This window comes from Ambystoma mexicanum, chromosome 1q (genome assembly GCF_040938575.1).
Source record: "Ambystoma mexicanum isolate Mex_15411 chromosome 1q, UKY_AmexF1_1, whole genome shotgun sequence".
In the NCBI taxonomy this organism is placed as follows: domain Eukaryota; kingdom Metazoa; phylum Chordata; class Amphibia; order Caudata; family Ambystomatidae; genus Ambystoma; species Ambystoma mexicanum.
The window spans coordinates 842,305,950-842,325,434 of NC_090922.1; the positions used below are offsets into that span (position 1 = coordinate 842,305,950).

The 19,485-nt window shown below is 46.6% G+C and overlaps 1 protein-coding gene across 1 annotated transcript in view; it reads right to left on the bottom strand.

Annotated features, from left to right (window-relative positions):
* The window catches only part of TDRD5 (tudor domain containing 5), a 2,293,977-nt gene that overhangs the window by 2,139,040 nt on the left and 135,452 nt on the right, over positions 1-19,485 (bottom strand). The window contains exon 2 of the mRNA XM_069641474.1: positions 391-668. Within this exon, the coding sequence (XP_069497575.1) occupies positions 391-622 (232 nt within the window). The 5' untranslated portion in view covers positions 623-668. The remainder of the gene's footprint in view (positions 1-390; positions 669-19,485) is intronic.

A 19,485-nucleotide genomic window follows, 5' to 3' on the forward strand; every position in this document is an offset into this window, starting at 1 on the left:
ATGGCCTATTTAACATAGTGAATGGAGAAACCCCTCTGAAAATACACACATACAATTGTTAAGGGTCCTATGATTATAAACCTCAGGTAGACTGCAATAAGTATTTCGTCATACTGGACTTCCAAAAGTCTACAATAGGTTGTGAATGTGAGGACAACATAAAATACACTTAAGAAACAAATTCCCTAATATAGATCCTAGAACGGTTTATTGTTTTAACAAAGAGGCCTAGCAAGCTCTCCGGTTTGCTGCAGACGTTCCTAGTAGTAGCAGACCAATTCTGGTACTGATGCACCATAGAATTTCAATACATACAATACAAAAAATGGAAAGAAAAATAGCTTTTTTATTTTTACTTCAAAAGCACTTCCATAAAAGACTATCACCAACCTTTCAATACAATGCTGCCATCACCGGACGGGCAAATGCTGACGACATCCGGCATATCTACAACCATGTCCATTGTGGAGCGGTATCCCAAATTGCGTAGTGGTAAACGGCTCCCGATTATCTCCAAGTAGTCCCGTTCCAACTGCTGTGGGGTCAGACCAGCTTTGGCAGGAATAAGCAGCGACCGCACATGCTTTTTGAGATTTGCAATGATCTGATCTTGGTCAGACATGGCAGCACAGGGAGAGGTGGGGCAGATGGATCACGGAAGAAATACACTAAAGTAAGGAGGAAGAAAAACAAACAAGGTGGGAAGAAAAAACATAAAAGTTACAAAGCCAGTTTCCTTAGCAAGGCTAGACATTACCAAAATAAATAGTACAAGTCAAGTATTGCTTATTAGAGCACGGATGCAAGCATATTCCCTATATGCAAGGTTATTCCCTGTATAACACGGCATCTTAAATGTATCAGTTAGAGGGCTACCCACAATCTCATAAGCATGCTTGTCAAGGCCGGACTGGGAAAGGCATGCTCGATATCAATATTTCCCCTCTTATTTGATGTAGTTGCAGCGTACGTACACAAAATGCAGTACACCAAAGGTGATGTTTCTTTCATCACGTGCATTTTAAAGCCTGAAGTGTTATATTCTAGAGTCCAGTTGGCCATGTGTTTTATCGCCCAATAAAATATGGCGCATTTAATGCCTAAAGGTTTACTTCTTCACTTAAGCCAATCTGGTGAAAATGAAAAACCGCTAGCTTATATGAAAGGAAAGAAAACAAAAACTTTGCGTGTGACAAATGCATTTAAAAATTGAGATGACATGTATTGTTGCTATTGTCGATGATTCACTGCAACATTCCAATAAAGAAAATGCTGATTTGGTACACAAACACATTCCTTTTTTACATAAGGAAGACCACTGCTCATTAATGCACATCACAGAACGTTGCATGCATTTTTCTATTAACAGTGAAATCGAAAGACAACAAGCACATTAAAGATCTGTTTCTGGTTCCAGCAGTTTATTGCAAGTGTTGACATCTACGCACCCAAGTTGACATTTATCTTATAATAATGCTTGAGGGGTCAGAAATGTGAGGCGGACAACTTTGTGAAGGTTTTTCAAAAGATGCCATTTTAATAAGTCAAAAGGTTGGATAAACGTCTCACTATCCCTACCCTGATGAGGATTTCCCAACCTAAAACAAACTAAAAGGAAAAAGTCACAGGAGGTTAGCTCAGGGGCAACGTGGTCGCCTTGGAAGCAAGACGACACAGAGCACCACAGGTTCGATCCCCGGGTCAGCGCTTAGAAACCTCTGGGTATTAAGCACATTATAAATAACCTATCATATCATATCAAACAAAATGTTTCTGTCCCTCACACTTGTACATGCACCAACTGAATAAGGTAATATATGGCAGTTCATAAGCAACAAATAGAACAGTTAAATTCACATCAAGATAATCACTTTTCCTTATAATCTGGGTGAATTCCCCGTCCCTAGATTTAAGCAGGATTTTGTTGTTTAGCAGTTCCAAAAGGATAAGAAAATCATGTCTCAACAAAAAGTTCCACGTCGATAAAGTTCCAACTCGAGTTCAACCAACAGTTCACCAATATTCATCAGTGCTCCACTTTTCACTTGTAAACAGGATCTTGAAAAAAAATTATTTTCATCAGCAAAGAATAGTTTTGTACTTCATTAGTTTAAACAAAAATGTCTGCCAGTATATTTCTGCACCAATTCATAAAAAATACTGACAATCTTCAATAATTCTGCAGCAGTTTATACAACACTTGCTTCAGTGATAATAATTTTTCCGGCGCTTCTTTATTATTCCAAAAAAACACTTTAGTGGTTATTTAACTGCTTCTTTAGGAATTATAACCACACCACAGTACATTACTTCAATTGACTTCCACCTGGTCTACTCGCCTTCTAGGCCAATTCTCTTTTCTGGTATACTCTCCTGCCAGAAGAAAACAAATTGTTACAAGATCTTCTGACCTGGTGTACTCTCCTGCCAGGCAAGAACAATTACCAACTACAAGTACTTCTGTGGTAACAGTCAATTTAACTTCCAATATTTTAGCAACGTCTCTTCCTTCACAACATCAAGTTTAAGAATGTCTTCAAGGGAAACCATAATCACACTCGTGCTGTTTATTACACACGTGATTGTCACACACAATCCAGGTAATGCTCCATTCCTTCTGAAAATATCATCAGACGGGCAGCTCTCCTGCCACTCATTTCCACGCAATGTCATTAACCAAATGCTGATGGCGATTCTTTCACACTTCCTGGGGCTTTGGCAATGTAGGTGTAATCCATCTTCTTTTATGACTTCCTTTACATATGGGCAATAGTCTTTTCGAGTTACTTTGATTATCTCATTTCTGGGATTCAAATCACTAGACTTGGCCAGCGGGCGCCTACAGAGCACTCCGGGGGTCACAATGTAACCGTGAACTCACTGGGTCTGGCGTGCATGTCTGTATGCCTCGCTGCCTACATGACTTCTGCTTCAGTTTCCCTGCGTGGCTCGGCAACCTCTTCTTCGCTGCTTCCCGCTGCCCATGTCTGTCAATTTTAGAGTCCTCCTGGTTCCCAAAGATTTCCGTGCTCACCTGCTACCGGCGCTCATCTCACAGTAGGGAAAACTGCAGAATTGTGCACTTTCTGCTGCACGACCTCTGCAACTGCAAACCCGATAATAGTAGACCATTTCAGGACCAGCATTAGTTTCACACACCCCAATGGTCCCAGCGTCTCAGCTCTTCATTAACGTCTGCTTCTGCTGCCGTGTGAAGGTTACAAAACTACTCCACCTTCTCCTACTACTCCTCTCTTTCCTAATGGCCTGCACCCGAGGGGGCCTCTTATGCCTCCCAGTATCCAGCAGGTGTGGGTCATTATTCTTAATGGGCTACAACCTGGAGTCCTGTGCCTCTGCAATCCAAGTCTTTGTCCCAGTACTTTGGACAATTGAAGTCCCGAACATCAAAATTGGCCTTTTCAACAGTTTCTATTATAAAATAAGCCATTAGGAGGTTGGGTTTTGGGGAAAGTTATACAAGAAGTTTTCCCACAATTCCTGACCTGCTTCCCCCTCATGTGATCCTCCCGCAGAACACCGCCGCTCAGGGTCAGGATAAGAAAGCATCTGCCGTTCCTGGTCAGATGAGAAGGGTCTGAGGTCAGGCTCCTGGGGTGAATCGACTCATTCTTTTTTTTTTTTTTAAAACAATTTTTATTATTTTTAAACATCACACCAAACATTACATTTTTGGACGTCCATAATCAATGTCGAATCAACACATTATACATTTCCTGTCCTCCCCCTCCCTCCCCACAAACTCGAGCCGTTCCATCGGTGTCATCTTCGTGAGCATATTTGGGGATCTCAGTGCTTATTGACTCATCTGAGTCTTCTGTTTCATGACTGGCCTGGTGGGGGGTGGCCAATGAGGCCACCAGTTGCCTCCAGGCTATTAGGGGACCGACTTCCTCTCCTCCCTCCCTGGTGGCAGCTTCAAACCAAACCGCAGTTTCTGCCTCTGCCCATCTCAGGAGGTCAGCCAACCATGTCTCCACTCTAGGCCTATGGGCCGCCTTCCAACACATTGCAATCCTGCGCTTGGCCACTACATATGCCAGGTCTTTCATTTTATTAACATGCTTTAGATCACGTGGCCTGGGAAATTCCCGAGCATGCATGCCCCAGCAGACCCCACATCCAACACACCACCACCCCCCCTGGCCATTTTCATATTTATTTCCTCCCAGAATCTATGCACCTCTGGGCAAACCCAGAACATGTGCAGCAACCCTGCCTCCTCCTCTCCACACCTGGGGCACTTCTGTATGGCTGAGCCGCCAAACCTGGCTATTCTTCCAGGGGTCAGAAAGGCTCTGTGGGTAATGTACAGCTGGATCTTCTGGAGTCTTGCATTCCGGGACACCTTTTTAATGGTACCTCTGAGCTCTATCCCATTGTCCGCCTGTCATGGGTTCTCCTATCTCCTCCTCCCAGTCATGCCTTAGCTGAAGTAGCTCCCTCTCTACCTTCGCTCTTAAGAGCTCCTATATCCTAGATATTTCATGTCCACCCTCTGAGATGTCATACATCGTTTCCAGGGTGGCTTCAGGTTCTTCCGTCAGTGCCGTCTCAGGCCACCTTCCCCTTACCCCTTTTAAGAGCCTGATATGTGTGATATATTGGCCGCTATGCACCTCTGTCTCCTCCTGCAACCTCTGAAACTCCAATACCTCTTCTTCCTTCCAAATGTCTCAGAGGGTGGCTAGGCCCACCGGTTCCCAGTATCTGCGGACCATTTCGAACAATTGGGTATCATACCCGCATAGAGCCACCAGCGGGACCTGCTGTGAGAGCGGGTCTGGGATGCCCACCGTTTTCCATGCTCTGCGCCAGACCTCCCAGCCCAACTCCAATAATCTTCTCCTCCCCACCATCTTGGTTTTATGCATCCACACTATCTCTCTTAAAAAGCATGGGGCTGAGTCACCCCACAAAAGCCTGGCCTCTGCCGAGTCCTCTGCAGACAACCACCTAGCCACATACAACAGCTGTCCCGCCAAGTCATACAGTTCAAAGTTAGGCAGGTTTATGCCCCCCTTGTCACAAGTGTTCTGTAGCTTCCACAGGGCCACTCTATTCCTAGAGTTGCCCCATACAAAGCCCCTGCACATGCCATGAAGTCTCACGAAGAAGCGTCTGGGGATCAGGTATGGGACATGAATCGACTCACATTCATTACAATTGCAAGTAGGAATACACTCTTTTTAACTTAAATAAAAATGAACACTTTTTTATATTTCTAGAAGAGCAAGAACTTGCATCATGGCTTTTCTCAAGTTACAAAGAAGGAAATAGGATGTATTCAATATCAGACATTGTGAACCAGTGAGAAAAGCAGGCTTCGAAGTGGGAATATGCTTGAGGTGTTTGATAAAAAAAATATGCCAGTAGGGATGGTTAACAGTAGTGCACCATGATGAGAATGACTTCTTGTTGCACTCCAGTGGCATATAGCATAGGACCATGAGGCAAATCAGGCAGGTCTAACAAGTGTTGCTTGCTTCACTTACACTAACAGGTTTGCCTATTTCTATGACCTTGCAGTGTTGGTAGATAAAGGAACTGAAGCAGGGAGATGATTTGCCGAGGACTACACAATGTGCAGGAAGGGAGTCCTAATTAGAACTCAAGCCACCGAAAACCATAGTTGCCAACTAAATTACATCTCCCAAGTAGCAGAGGCCTGTTGGCTTCTTGTGGAAACTGTACATTTTCCGTAAGGTTGAGATTTCTGAAAAGTTAATAAAGTTGTGTTACAACTGCCAGTTATGTGCCTGAAGGTATCCTATTCTCCAGACATTTGCATATATAGTTCCAGATTTTAAAAAAAGTGAAAGGCAGTGAATTGCAGAGGGTAATAGCCACTGCATTACCTCCAAGCATACATCATTGGGCTATAGCTATAGAGGTGCTACAGTGTAAGCATTTAAAGCAATCTCCACGAAGGCACTGATCAAGTAGTGGTCTACTGTGCTAAGGTTCAAGGGTAACATTTCTATTTGCCACAAGAAGGCACTCATCAAATAGTGGCCTATGGTGCTGAGCTTCAGCTCAGAAAACATAAGTTGCCCTGGCATGAAAACTAGTTCACCACATGTACGCAGGACACCACCTCTTGTACACCAAGTGTTAATTATCACTTGCCAATGCCCAACAGTGCGTGAAAATGTTAAGGCCTGCTATTATTACAGATAGATACAAATATAATAGATACAAATATAAAGATCACGACCTCACATATCCAACAGAGTTGACCACACTAATTATGATCATACAATTACAATAGTGAAAACAAATGTATTTTTTAGTCTCCTTCCATATTCCAAATAGTTTCCAATATATAAATATTCATACATAAGTATAGACACCTCCCTTTATACATCTCATATACATTTGTACATACTTCATAAGCATGATCCCGTAGAGGTTTGAGCATTCAATTTGAAAAACTGAGCAGCAACAGGAGATGGGTACGAGCCTATGTCAATGCTTTTTAATTTTGAACCATTATGCCTAAAAATATCCCTTAATTGCCTACAAGATCAAAAGATTTGTACAAATTATCATTTAACATCTTAACCAAAGAATGCTCAACTATTTACTTATTAAATACTGTGTGATCGCTCTGCAATGGCTGAGAATTGAAACACATTACTTAATTGAAAAGTGTGCTTCAGTTTGTTGAGCAAATCTAGAAAAATGAGCGGGTGGGCAACTCTGGCACCACGACTGCTTGTTAGCAAAGGCTTGAATTAACTATTAAGGAAAGGCTACTTTTCCATTATTAATTTATTTAATTGGGTTTATAGTTCAATTCAGAACTTTTACCCACATTTATTCACATATAACAAAATCACAATAAATACAAAAGACAGTATATGAGATAAGAGTTACAATTCATAATAGCAAAATTCACAGAATTACAAAAAACATAATCATACTTTCATTAGGCTTATAAAATAAATGTGTAAGAATGAAGATAAAAGCCTAGATAAGATTTCAGTACGTCACATAATTCACTACAGCAACTGTCAAAGATGCATATCACCCACTGTATAAAATTGCAATGCATTTTTCTCTAGTTAATAAATATTTTGATTTAAAATTAGCAAAAAAAAGTGCCCTTGATTCGGATAAAAAAAATACACTCAATCAGGAGATGCCTCAAAGTCTCCATTGCATTCCAAGCAGAATCTACAATTAAACGACTGGTCCTTTGATCTAGACCGCAAGAGGTCTCGGGAGAAGATTAAATTTGATTGATTACAGTCAATGAAAGAAGACCCAATTCATATCGAATTAGAGAAATAGGGGTATTCTAAAGTAAAGCTAAGTGCACTTCCAAAATATGCCTTCTAAATGTTGTCAATTGTTTTATAGTTATTAAGGGTTTCCGCTCCATATGTGATAATAAGTATCACTTTTTGCATGTAGAACAGCAAAAGAGGAAGTAACAAATAAATGCCATATTTCCTCTGCAGGATCGAGGCTTGTACAGCTAAAATGGTGGTTTTTTATATTAGTTTCTCTATACAGAGAGTCCCCTCTTTTATTGCTGCAGCATATACTCAAGTAGCAATACTCTTGTACCACCACTAATGGCTTGGAGTTCAACGACCAATTTGAAGCTCTCAAATTTCCTCTCTTATTAGTTCTAATTTTCATTACATTTGATTTGGCAATATTGATGGTCAAACTATTTTATTGAGCATATAGTGAGAGAGCATCCAACTGCCGCTAAGGCCAACAGCTGTTCGGTCTAATAGCACCAAATCATCTGCATAAAGCAGCCATTATACCATACTAGTACCCACCCGTGGAGGAAAAGCCCTAGCCTTCTCCAAATGATGGAGCTGCTAAAAGAAAAAGATTAAAAAGAGCAGGAGCCAAAGGGCATCCTTGTTCAAATCCTCTAAAGGTTGGAATTGACGGGGATAAGTCACCCTGCTGATTAAGACATATACAAATCGTAGTGTTAGTATAAAAGTGCTTGAATTGATTCTAACAATTTATTTGGGTAAGCCCAGTTTTTCATTTTGTTCCATAGCTCCCTGGGGTACGATGTCAGATGCCAATTTAAAACCAATAAATGTCAGGTACAGGGGAGTTTTAGATTTAAAAGCTCTAGCTTTAAAAAGGGACAACAACAAAAAGAAATGACAAAGTCTCTACCCCTTCACAAAACCTGATTGATTAAAATAACATCCTTTTGTTCAAAGTTGCTAGCAACAAAGTTGCCAAAAACATTCCTGGAGGATCTAATAATGCAATCGGTCCAGAATTGTCTGGAAGCACCGAATCACCTTTTATAAAAATTGGAATAATAGTTGTTGTAGTCCACGAGTGCATTTGCCTTGAAGTTCAAATTTGTCTAAAAATGTATGCTAAAATATTTGCCCATAATTCTGGGTGACTTTTTAACATGGCATTTAGTGACGGTACGGGGGCTCTGGAGGGGCTGCGTCGATTTATCATTGTTAAAAGATCTCTATCAATCTCCATCAATCATTTAGTAATATGAACCATAGCAAGAGAACCTTTTGCATAAAGCTCATCTTTAAACAATTGTTTATTTTTTTATTTTGATTTAGCTGAAAAAAATCAGTCTTTCAAAAATTAAGACATTTACAGCGTATGCAAAACATTCATAAAATAAGCATTATACTTTACAGAATAAAAAGATTGAGATTAAACAGTATTTATGATAAAAAAGAAGTTTGGTCAAGATAAAGGAAGAAAAACCTAAAAAAATACAAAAACAATTCAATCCATTGGTTTTTATAATGGCCTATTCAAATGACTTAATTGGAGATCACATTCGAATAATTCCCCTTTATCACCAAAATTTCAAATTTCAAATTCACCTAAACAATAATCCAATATACAGCATCAGCTACATCAGGCTAATAGGTCAATAAACACATCACCGCAATTGTTCCTCAAAATTTTGCCAAATCACAAGGTTAGATACCTTCTTTAAAAGCAGCCTTTATACAGTGGTATCCATATCTCGTAACTGTTGCAACAAGTTCCTGCATAAAAGTTACCATCGCTATATTCAGTCTCGATTTTTGACCATTTTACAAGATATTCCATAGCATATCCGGATCCACTATTATCAAACCTAGGAACAAATGATTAAACAATCGCACTCTCAAAGGTATAAGCATTGGCAATTCAACTATCAGATGCTTAAGGGTTTCCACCTTAGCAGCATCCATACAGAATCGACAGATGTTATCATCTACTAATTTCCACCTATAAAGCACTTCCTTAGTATAAAAAAGATTCAATCTTAACCTCAGATATTGAGATCTGTGCTTCATATCCGGAAATTTCAGAATATATTGTTCAGTAATAAACAGTTTCTTTGAAACATACGACCAGGTTTGAAAGAATCTGCGTTGCAGCAGGCATTCATTTCTAGTTTGGATCCAATCGTAAATCCATAATTTAGCTTTTGCACTATTTGGGTTATTGAGCAAAGTAGTTTCTGTTACCCCAATAGAGTCCAGGATGTTCACAGCACTATTTCTCCAGGCCTTAAATTTACAATGCTCAGAGGTCAAAACATATTTGGTCAAAAATGTTGCGATAGTAGTAGGGCCAGACACCAACAGGTATTTTCTGTAAAGCAAGATAACCATCCAACAGGATACTGCCTATAATGAGACCATTCCCAATTCGTGCCGTATTAGGCACAAAGATACCATCTGAGGCAAACCAAAAATGGCTCGCCAGAAACACGCTTCAAATTTCAACCAGAAGGACCCAAGGAGGCAGCATCTGGTCTCAGACCCATAGGTGAAAATGGGAGTTACCTTTTGTTGAAAAAAAAGTTATCGCTGGTGAGAATTAAAATACCATATTTACCCTGGATAATACCTGCCTGGACTATGCCTCTTTTTAACTTAGAATCCAGGTCCGAGGAATACAGATGTTCGTTATAATGGGTACTGATAATAAGGCCCGAGTACTTATATTCCTCAATTTCATCCATTTATTTCCCTGCAAAAGCTAAGGAATTGCACCTCGAGACCTTTTTCGTTTGGGATCCCAAACCATAACCTTACATTTAGATTGATTAATCTGCAGATCATTCGCCTGCACATAATCATCCAATTTGCCAAGGAGGGCACGTAAACCCCACAGGGTCTTAGCCAGCAACACCAAGTCGTCAGCGTAGAATAACCAGGGGACCGCACACCCTCCCAACTTAGGTGGGTCTGAAATGACATTTGCAAAATCCCCTGGTACATCAGAGACGAAAAAATTAAACATACAGGCCAAAAGACAGCCCTGCTTAAGGCCCCTAAAGGTCTGAATGGGATCTGATAAATTTCCATCCAAAAATAATCTAATCTGAATGGAGGTATGGCTATGGAGTTAGTTAATCCAGTAGAGCAAATATGGGGGACAGGCAGCAGAATATAATGTCTTCATCAAGAGACCCCTACATACCGAATCAAACGCGGCCTGGAAATCTACAAAGGCCAGGAAAACTGCCTGCTTTTTATACGTTTCCTGAGATTTAATTGCCTGTAAGACATGCAGATTTATAGTAGTCCCCAGGCCGGGCATGAAACCGGTCTGGTTGGGATCCCTAAATCCATCAAGGTCCAACCACTGGTTTAAGTCCTACAGGAGAAGTTTTGCAAAAAGCTTGCCTGGAATATCCAGGAGTGTTATGGGTCTATAATTCGAAGTTTTAGACCGTTCCCCCTTCTTGTAGATAGGGATAACAATCGATTTTCTCCAAGTAGGGGGGCAACACTCCGGTTCTAACTGTCTGAAGAAAGATGTTCAATAAAATCTCAGCCCAGGCCATAGGATGCTTTTTAATCATAAAATTCCATAGCCCGTCAGGACCGGGGTCTCTTGATGTCGAGAGCTTAGAGAAAAAATACAAAATATCATCCAAGTCAAACTTAAGACAATCCATCTTAGGTCATCTTAAAGGGGTAACCGCATAGAGGGTTCTATAATAGCAGGTCCAGACCTCTTCTGGCACTACATTAATCTGGGCTGCCTCATAGGCCGTATTGAGTAAGGTCCATATTCTGGCTGAGCATTTGGAGGTCAAGGCTCGGAGCATATTTTCTGCATCACGTTGGTAGATTAATGCTTTTCTCGATCTTATCCAATTTTTATACTGGCATTTTAGAGATCTTGGTCACAAAGCCATGTCAGGGCCACCAAACACAAGCCAGTCTTTCGCCATACCGGAAAGCCGCCTTTCTCGCTGCCAGCTCAGCATCATAAACATCAAGGTTACTTTTCACCTGGTTAGAGGGTTTCTTACTAGACTTAAAGATTAACATGATATCTGCATAGGAATGTTCAGAAACACTATTCTTCTGCGTAGAAGCTTCGTAAGCTTGCATTAATTGCCTATTGAATGACTCAAGGGCCATAGGTGTCCAATGGAATCGATTGTTGGTGTTACTGAACGTCATCTGCATAGCTAGGCATGGGTTTAAGACTTTTGATGGGTTGGACCAAGACCACGTTGCGACCAATCATGGTCGCTGAAGTTTTGAGTAATAACTTGGAATTTTATTATAGAATTAAACAGACCACCATCGACATAAACATAGTCAAGCCAGGCAGTCTGGCTGCCTCAGTGCCAGGTATAAACCAGAGGCACATCGCCAGTTATACTTCCATTAAGCATATATAGATGCCGCCTTTCCACAAGGGAGTTCCATCTAGCAGCAATGCTGGCCAAAGTTTTAGGTGGCTGTACTATACAGGAGATATTAAAATCTCCTACCAAAATGGTATGGTGGCAACTACAATCCAATATAATAAGGTGCAGCAGATCTTCAAGCGCAGTCATAAAGTCTACGTCAGTAATGCCAACATGATTTCAATAGACGTTAATAAGTGCAAGTACATAAATTGGTGACTTAATCTTGACCAGTTGCAAATCGCTATTAGGATACACCCATGGTCCAAGGATTAAATTCAAACAATATTTGACAGCCACCATAAGACCAGCCATGGGGCGACCCCTAATGGGTGCAATGGCCAGAATGAGGGCAACTGCATGTTGATCCCAAGCTGGGGGACTATATAGCCATACATCCTTCAATGTTACAATATCATAATCTCGTAAGAGATTATTTTCGGGATCAATCAAATGCTTAAACCCACGGGGGTTCCATGAGGCCAACCAACAAGATGTTAAACTCTCTCCTAGTTAATGTTGACTCTGCACCCAAGTCTGTCCTTGAGGCTGACTCCTGTCAACCTCTGGCAAAAGTGGTAACTGTTTCCCCCAAGAAGGTATGTACTGATTATCAAAGGAGGAAGAATTAGTAAGGAACCCTTATTGCATAATTCTAAGCGAGCCTGCCACAAGGCATTCCTCACAAAACCAGATTTAAACCACAATTTCACCACTGAAAGGTCGTAATCGTGCACAAGGAACAAGTTACTTACCTGTAACTGTTGTTCTCCAGCATGGGTCTGGCATGGATTCACATGCTCATGAATATTCCCCGTCGTCAGGCTGGGAATCCTCGGTAAAGAAAAAACCAGTATCAGTTTCGTTTCTGATCTGTCTTTCGTAGTAATAACCAATCACTGGTCTCTGCGTCATACTGACCACAGCCAATGACTGCCCTCTACCTAAGCACCGCCTCTGGCAGCCATCTTCAGATTTGGAAGCACGTGAAGTGGCAGTATGACCAAGTGAAGAGCCGCAGAGGGGTAGGCGGGAGGGTTCGCATGTGAATCCATGCCAGACCCATGCTGGAGAACAACAGTTACAGGTAAGTAACTTGTTCCTTCTCCAGCATGGGGTCTGGCATGGATTCACATGCTCATGAATAAAGAATACATAGCAGTACACACATGCACAACCACGGGAGGTGGCAAAGGCTCAACATTAAGCATCACATAAACTCAACATTAAGCATCTTACCTCCTCACCAGGCTCACCTCAGGCGAACAGGTTGCGCAGCACTGCTTGGCCGACCCTGGACTCCTCCCTGGAATCCCGGTCGACGCAGTAGAATTTCGTGAAGGTGTGCGTCGACCTCCACGTAGCAGCCCTGCATATGTCCAGCAGGGGCACACCAGATAGGAACGCCGTGGTAGCTGCGATCGCTCTGGTGGAATGGGCTCTCGGACGGCCAGGCAGCGGTCGGTTTGCCAACCGATGACAGTACATGATACAGCCGGAGAGCCATCTGGAAATGGAAGCCTTCGAGAGAGCCTTCCCCTGATTGACAGGTCCAAAGTTCACAAAGAGTTGTGACGTCTTCCGAAAACACTTCGTGCGGTCTACGTAGAACTTCAGCGCTCTAGCCACATCCAGCGAGTGCAAAGTCCTCTCAGCCGGCGACGAAGGCGACGGGAAGAACACAGGCAACACCAAGGGTTCGTTGAGATGGAAGTCCGACGGCACCTTGGGCATGAAGGAGGGGTGCGTCCTGAGCACTACCCTCGTGTCGTGGAAAGTCAAGTACGGGGCCTTGCAGGAAAGGGCCTGGATCTCTCCCACTCGTCGTGCGGAGGTGATGGCCACAAGAAAAGCTGTTTTCCACGATAGAAACTTCAACGGGGCCGAGTGCAGAGGCTCGAACGGAGGTCCCATGAGCTTGGTCAGCACCACGTTGAGCTCCCACGCCGGGGCCGGAGCCTTCACCGGCGGGAACGATCTGAACAGTCCCTTCATGAACTCTTTCACCAGACGATGAGACCACAAGGACGTCCGCCCCGTGGTTCTGGTGTATCGGGAGATCGCAGCAAGATGAATCTTGATGGACGCGTGTGCCAGACCAGCTTTGGCCAGCGTCAGCAGGTACGGCAGTACTTGGGGAGCCGTAATCCGTAGAGGGTTAATCTTCTGTGCGTGGCACCAGACAGAGAACCTCTTCCATTTGTGTCCGTAGCATTTAAGAGTCGAGGACGCCCTGGCCTTTGCAAGAACCTCTCTGCAATCGGCCGGTATGTCGTATCCTCCAAACTCTAGCGCTGCAGGAGCCAGGCCTGCACGTTCAGCGACTTCGGGTCGTGGTGGAGGATGGCGCCTCCTTCCCTGGAGAGTAGATCCGCGTCCGCCGGCAGCTTGATCGGCGGGGACGCTGACAAGTCCAGAAGGTCCGGGAACCATATCTGCCTCGGCCACGCAGGTGCGACGAGGATCATCCTGCACCGTGACCTCTTGAGCTGGTTGACGAGCCGGATTAGCAGAGGCAAGGGAGGGAACGCGTAGAGGAACAGGCCCTCCCAGGGGAACGAGAAAGCATCGCCCATGCTCCTCGTCTGGGGAAACCTGCTGGCGAACCTCCGGCACTTGGTGTTCGTTGCCGTCGCGAACAGGTCGATCTGGGGTGTGCCCCACCGTCGGAAGAGGCGATCCACCAGATCCTGCCGTAGTTCCCACTCGTGGCACGAGCGCAGCTCCCTGCTGAGTGAGTCGGCGATGGTGTTTTTTATCCCTGCCAGATGAAACGGTACCAGAAAAATCCCTTGGGCGACGGCCCAATGCCACAGGTCCTGCGCCTCCTTGGACAGCGCTGGGGACCTGGTTCCGCCCTGTTTCCTGATGTAAAACATGGTGGTGGTGTTGTCGGTGAAGATCCTCACCACCTTGCCCTTGAGGGACGGAAGGAAGGACCTGAGGGCCCAAAACACTGCACGTAGCTCCAGGACGTTGATATGCAGGGACTTCTCCGTCGGGAGCCAGAGTCCCCTTGCGTGCAGATTTTCGGTGTGCGCTCCCCACCCTTCCAGGGAGGCATCCGTGGTCACAGTCTCCTGGTGGGCTGGGGTCTGGAAGTCCATGCCCGCCGTCAGATGCGCGCGGGTGCCCCACCACCGTATCGCTCGTCGGAAACTCTCGTCGAGCTTGATCCTTTCCTCGAAGCTGCCCGTCGTCTGGATCCAGCGCGCATCCGGAGCCTGCACATGGGAATGAGGTAGATGCAGGAAGACATCATCCCGAGGAGGGACTTGATGGACCTCACCTTGGCCGCGTCGGCCACCAACATCCGTTGCACCTTGCCCAAGATGGTCCTGGTCCTCTCCTCCGACGGGGAGGCCAGAAGGGACACTGTGTCGAGCCTCGCTCCCAGAAACAGTGCGACTTGCGCGGGCACCAGGTGGGATTTGGCGTAGTTCACGGAGAATCCCAGGTCCGTGAGGAGTTGGACGGTCCTTGCCGTGTGGACCACGGCGAGCTCCCTCGTCTTGGCGCGGATGAGCCAGTCGTCCAGGTAGGGGTAGACGTGAATCCCCTCGCGGCGCAGCTGCGCCGCCACCGGTGCGAGGCACTTGGTGAATACCCTGGGTGCCGACCGTAGTCCGAAGGGGAGGGCTTTGAACTGGTAATGACGCCCTTGGACCACGAATCGGAGGAATTTTCGGTGCCCCTTTAGGATGGGAATGTGGAAGTAGGCATCCTCCAAATCCAACGACGATAGGAAGTCTCCTTCCTCCAGCTGACCCAGGACGTGCTGGAGGGTGACCATCCGGAACTTCTGCGCCTTGATGAACTTGTTCAGACGTCGCAGGTCTAGGATGGGGCGCCATCCTCCCGTCTTCTTCTTCACGAGGAAGTATCGCGAGTAGACTCCGGAGCCCCGAAGCCTCTTTGGGACGAGTTCGATGGCGCCCTTTCTGAGCATCGCCTTTACCTCCAGGAGAAGTTGAGGGACGTGAAGTTCTTTCCTGGCCACGGGGGGGACGCGCGGGCACCTTCTTTGAAACTCGAGCGCGTGGCCCCGGGCCAGGGCGTCCAGCACCCAACGGTCGGTGGAGATGGACTCCCACACGCTGACGAAGCCCGCCAGCCGGCCTCCCACCGGGGTGCTTCGGTGGGGGCCCGACCCCACGGCCGGTTCAATCCTGCTTGGACGCGGCCTTGCCGCCTTGACCTCCTTGGCGACGACGGCGGGGTCCGCTAGACTTGCCTCGTCCTCTGTAGGCCTCTTGCGACGACGAGCGGGCCGCTTGACGGTAGGAAGCGAAACCGCCGCCGGAACCTTTGGAGGCGCCCTTGCCTCCGCCGCTCCGAAAGGGCGTTCGTCGTTGCTGCAGGACTCCAAGGGCCCTGGCCGTCTCAGTATCCGCCTTGATGGCCTGAAGGGAATCGTCCACTGTCTTCCCAAACAGGTTGTTCCCGTCGAAGGGCATGTCCAGGACTCTGGTCTGGACGTCCTGCCGAAAGTCTGTAGCTTTGAGCCATCCACGACGTCGAAGGCAAACGCCGTTGCCCAGCTGGCGGAACCCAGTGTCGGCGATGTCCGTCGCCACGGTGATGGCGTGGTCCGACGCCACCTCACCTTCCTGCAGGATCTCAAGGGCCTCCGCCCTCTTGTCGTCCGGCAGAAAATCCAGCAGGGGAGCTATCTTGTACCAGAGCTCCCTGTCGTAGCGGGCCACGATAGCCAAGGCGTTGGCCGCTTTAATCGTCGTCGCTGCCGACGAGATGACTCTACGTCCCATAGCATCCAATTTCTTTCCCTCGCCGTCCGGCGGGGAAGTTGATGTGGAGGCCGCACCCCCCCCCGCTTTCTTCCTGGCTGCCGCAGAGACGACGGAGTCCGGGGTAGGCTGCGCCCGGAGGCATAGGGGGGCCGTGTCCGGGACCCGGTACTTTTTCTCGTACCGGTCTCTTCTAGCTGGCGTCGTGGAAGGGTTCTTGAGGAGGGAAAGGCCATCATCCCAAATGTCGTCCAACAGAGGCACTGCGAGGACCGTCTTCCTCTTGGCCTCGCGCCGCTGATAAAGGAAGCCTTCCTTTTTCTTCTCCTCAGGGCAGAGTTGGAAAAGCTCGGAAGCCCTGGAGATCATGGAGTGGAAAGATCCGATCTCGTCGGGCGGAGAAGCCCTGGTGGGAGGCGACGACGGAAAATCCTCGTCGTATGCCTCGTCGTCCGTACCCGTCGCTGCCGTGTCAGTCCCCGTATCATCCCCTCGGGTGGACGGGGAGGAGGGCTGGACGGGGCGCGACGGTTGAAAAGGAGGTGGTGGATGGATCCTTCTTTTCTTGGTGGGGGGAACACCAGAAGGTCCCGGTTCTGGATCCCCCGACGGGAGAGGTTCCTCCGTCGGTAACGGTAGCCTCGTCCTTATCTCGGAGCATAAGGACTGTATGGCCAACAAAATGGCCGCCGAGTTGTCTTGCGGCGCTGGCAGAGGGGAATCCGACGGGCGAGCAGGGGCCCCGTCGGTATCCTCGACGATGTCGTTGTCGTCACCTGTGTCGGGGTCCATTCTGACGGGCTGGCCTTCTTCCACGCCTAGGCCGTGGCTTAAGACCTCGATCAGCTCCTCTTCTGAGGTTGAGGCCGAATCTACGACGACGCCCTGCCCCCCCTTCTTCTTCCCCACGGAGGGTTTCACGGGGGTCCTATCGATGGGCACAAAGGAAGACTCCCTCCGCGGAGGCAGGGAGATTCTGGGCCCTGAGGTCGCCACCACTGGTGTAGCCACCACAGGCTGAGCCAGGGCCGCAGCGACCGTTTCGATAGAGGGCTTGGTCGGATGGATCAAGGCCTTCACCACCTTAGGTGCGCTCACCGCCTTATCCTTGAGGGAGGGGGCACTGCCACGCTCCTCCTCTGCCTTAGAGCTCGACCGGGGCCTCTCCAGGAGCTTCGCCGGGTGCTCGGCCTTCCTCTTATCCGACCCAGAGCGTTGGCTCGTGGTTGATGGTGCCGGGGAGGGTGCGCCCTGCCTGGCGCCCGTAGAGCCCGACCGTTCGGCGCTCCCGGTGCCAGCGGACTCGCGGTGCTTGGCCTTATGTTGGGCCCCCGTCGCCGGGGCGCCCTCAAAGGTCTTAGAAGACCGCTCGGATTTCTTCTTCTTCTCGCCAGACGGGCTCTTACCCTCCAGCCAGTTGGCGAGACGTTGATGGCGGTCCTTCATGGTCCGTTCCGACATGTTGCCGCAAAACGCACAGTCCTTCTCCACGTGCGTCTTGTCCTCATGAAGGCAGTAAAGGCAGAAAGAGTGTTCGTCCTCCTTGAAGACGTTCTGCAGCTGGCATCCAGGGCAGACCCTGAACAGCTTTCCGGGCGTCGAGCTTCCCTTCTCCTGGGCCATCTCCGAGACCGGGCCTGAGAAGCTTCTGGAGTCCTCCGAAGCGTAGCTCGACGAAATCTTCACCCTTGAGGGGCACAGATGAATCCGACACGGGTCCCCGTTGATCGGATGTAGGATCGGTGGAGCTTGAGGCTCTTTTGACCGAAAGAATCGAAGTTTTTTGTGAAAAAGCGCGAAAAATAGCACTAACGCTCGAGAGCAATAGCACGAGGATCCCAACACATGAACGTGCGGTAAAAATCTGAAGATGGCTGCCAGAGGCGGTGCTTAGGTAGAGGGCAGTCATTGGCTGTGGTCAGTATGACGCAGAGACCAGTGATTGGTTATTACTACGAAAGACAGATCAGAAACGAAACTGATACTGGTTTTTTCTTTACCGAGGATTCCCAGCCTGACGACGGGGAATATTCATGAGCATGTGAATCCATGCCAGACCCCATGCTGGAGAAATTCAATTTGCTCAATATAACAAGAAGCAACCTCCTCCAATTCTGGAACTTCTGAGAAAATGTTCATTACCGACTGCCTATTAAGGTCGTATTTAGAGTATGGATGTGAACGGCATTGGAAGATTAAATGAGCCAGTTTCTGCTTTGTGGGTGCCAGGTTTTTAGAATCCTGTGGTTGAGGGCAAGCTAGATGTTTACGCACACCAACAGTAGCTGGAATAGCAGGCAACATATCATTATGGATAACGGATGGAACAGATATCCCCGCTGTACTAGAATTGTTCTTAATGCCATGCACATCCTGGGAATTTGGTAATGAGAGAAAAAGTTTTAAAGAATTATCAAGTTCCTCTCTCCAACCTTCTAGTGTCAGTTGCTGATCAGAAACAAAATTTGCAGAATCAAGTGGACTCCCAATCGTAGCTCTATCAGCAACTATCTGAGTCACCCGCATGTTGGCGGACGAAAGTAAATTGTCCGATTTAGTACCAAATCATCCAGTGGTTCATGTATAGGCGGGAGAGGCTGGGGTATCGATAGAGATACTATTCTCTGAAATAACTTATTACGGTATTTATTAACAATGGCAGTGCGTGCTATGGAAATTGCTGATTTTGGCAAGGTTAGTTTTTCAATAAATCATTGCGCACCCGTAGACTTATTGTTCGCACAAGATTTCGCATTTTTAGGTTTCTTTTCCTGTTGCTCAACAGCTGCTTTTTTTTGTCTTAGTAGCAAAGATTTTATAATTTTGCGCAATCGCATCTGCCCCTACCATTTCCTTAGAAGAGCCCTCCCCTAGGTCCTGCAAAGAACAGCTGATGATTGGAACCACAATGTTCTTAGATTTCGTTTTTTTCTTTTTTATACAGGAGTGGGACTCTGAACACACCTCCATCACAGGGTTACCTACATTTAGCCCAACTGAGACCTCAGTGTGTCCTGTCTTCATTAACGGTAAACTTACAAT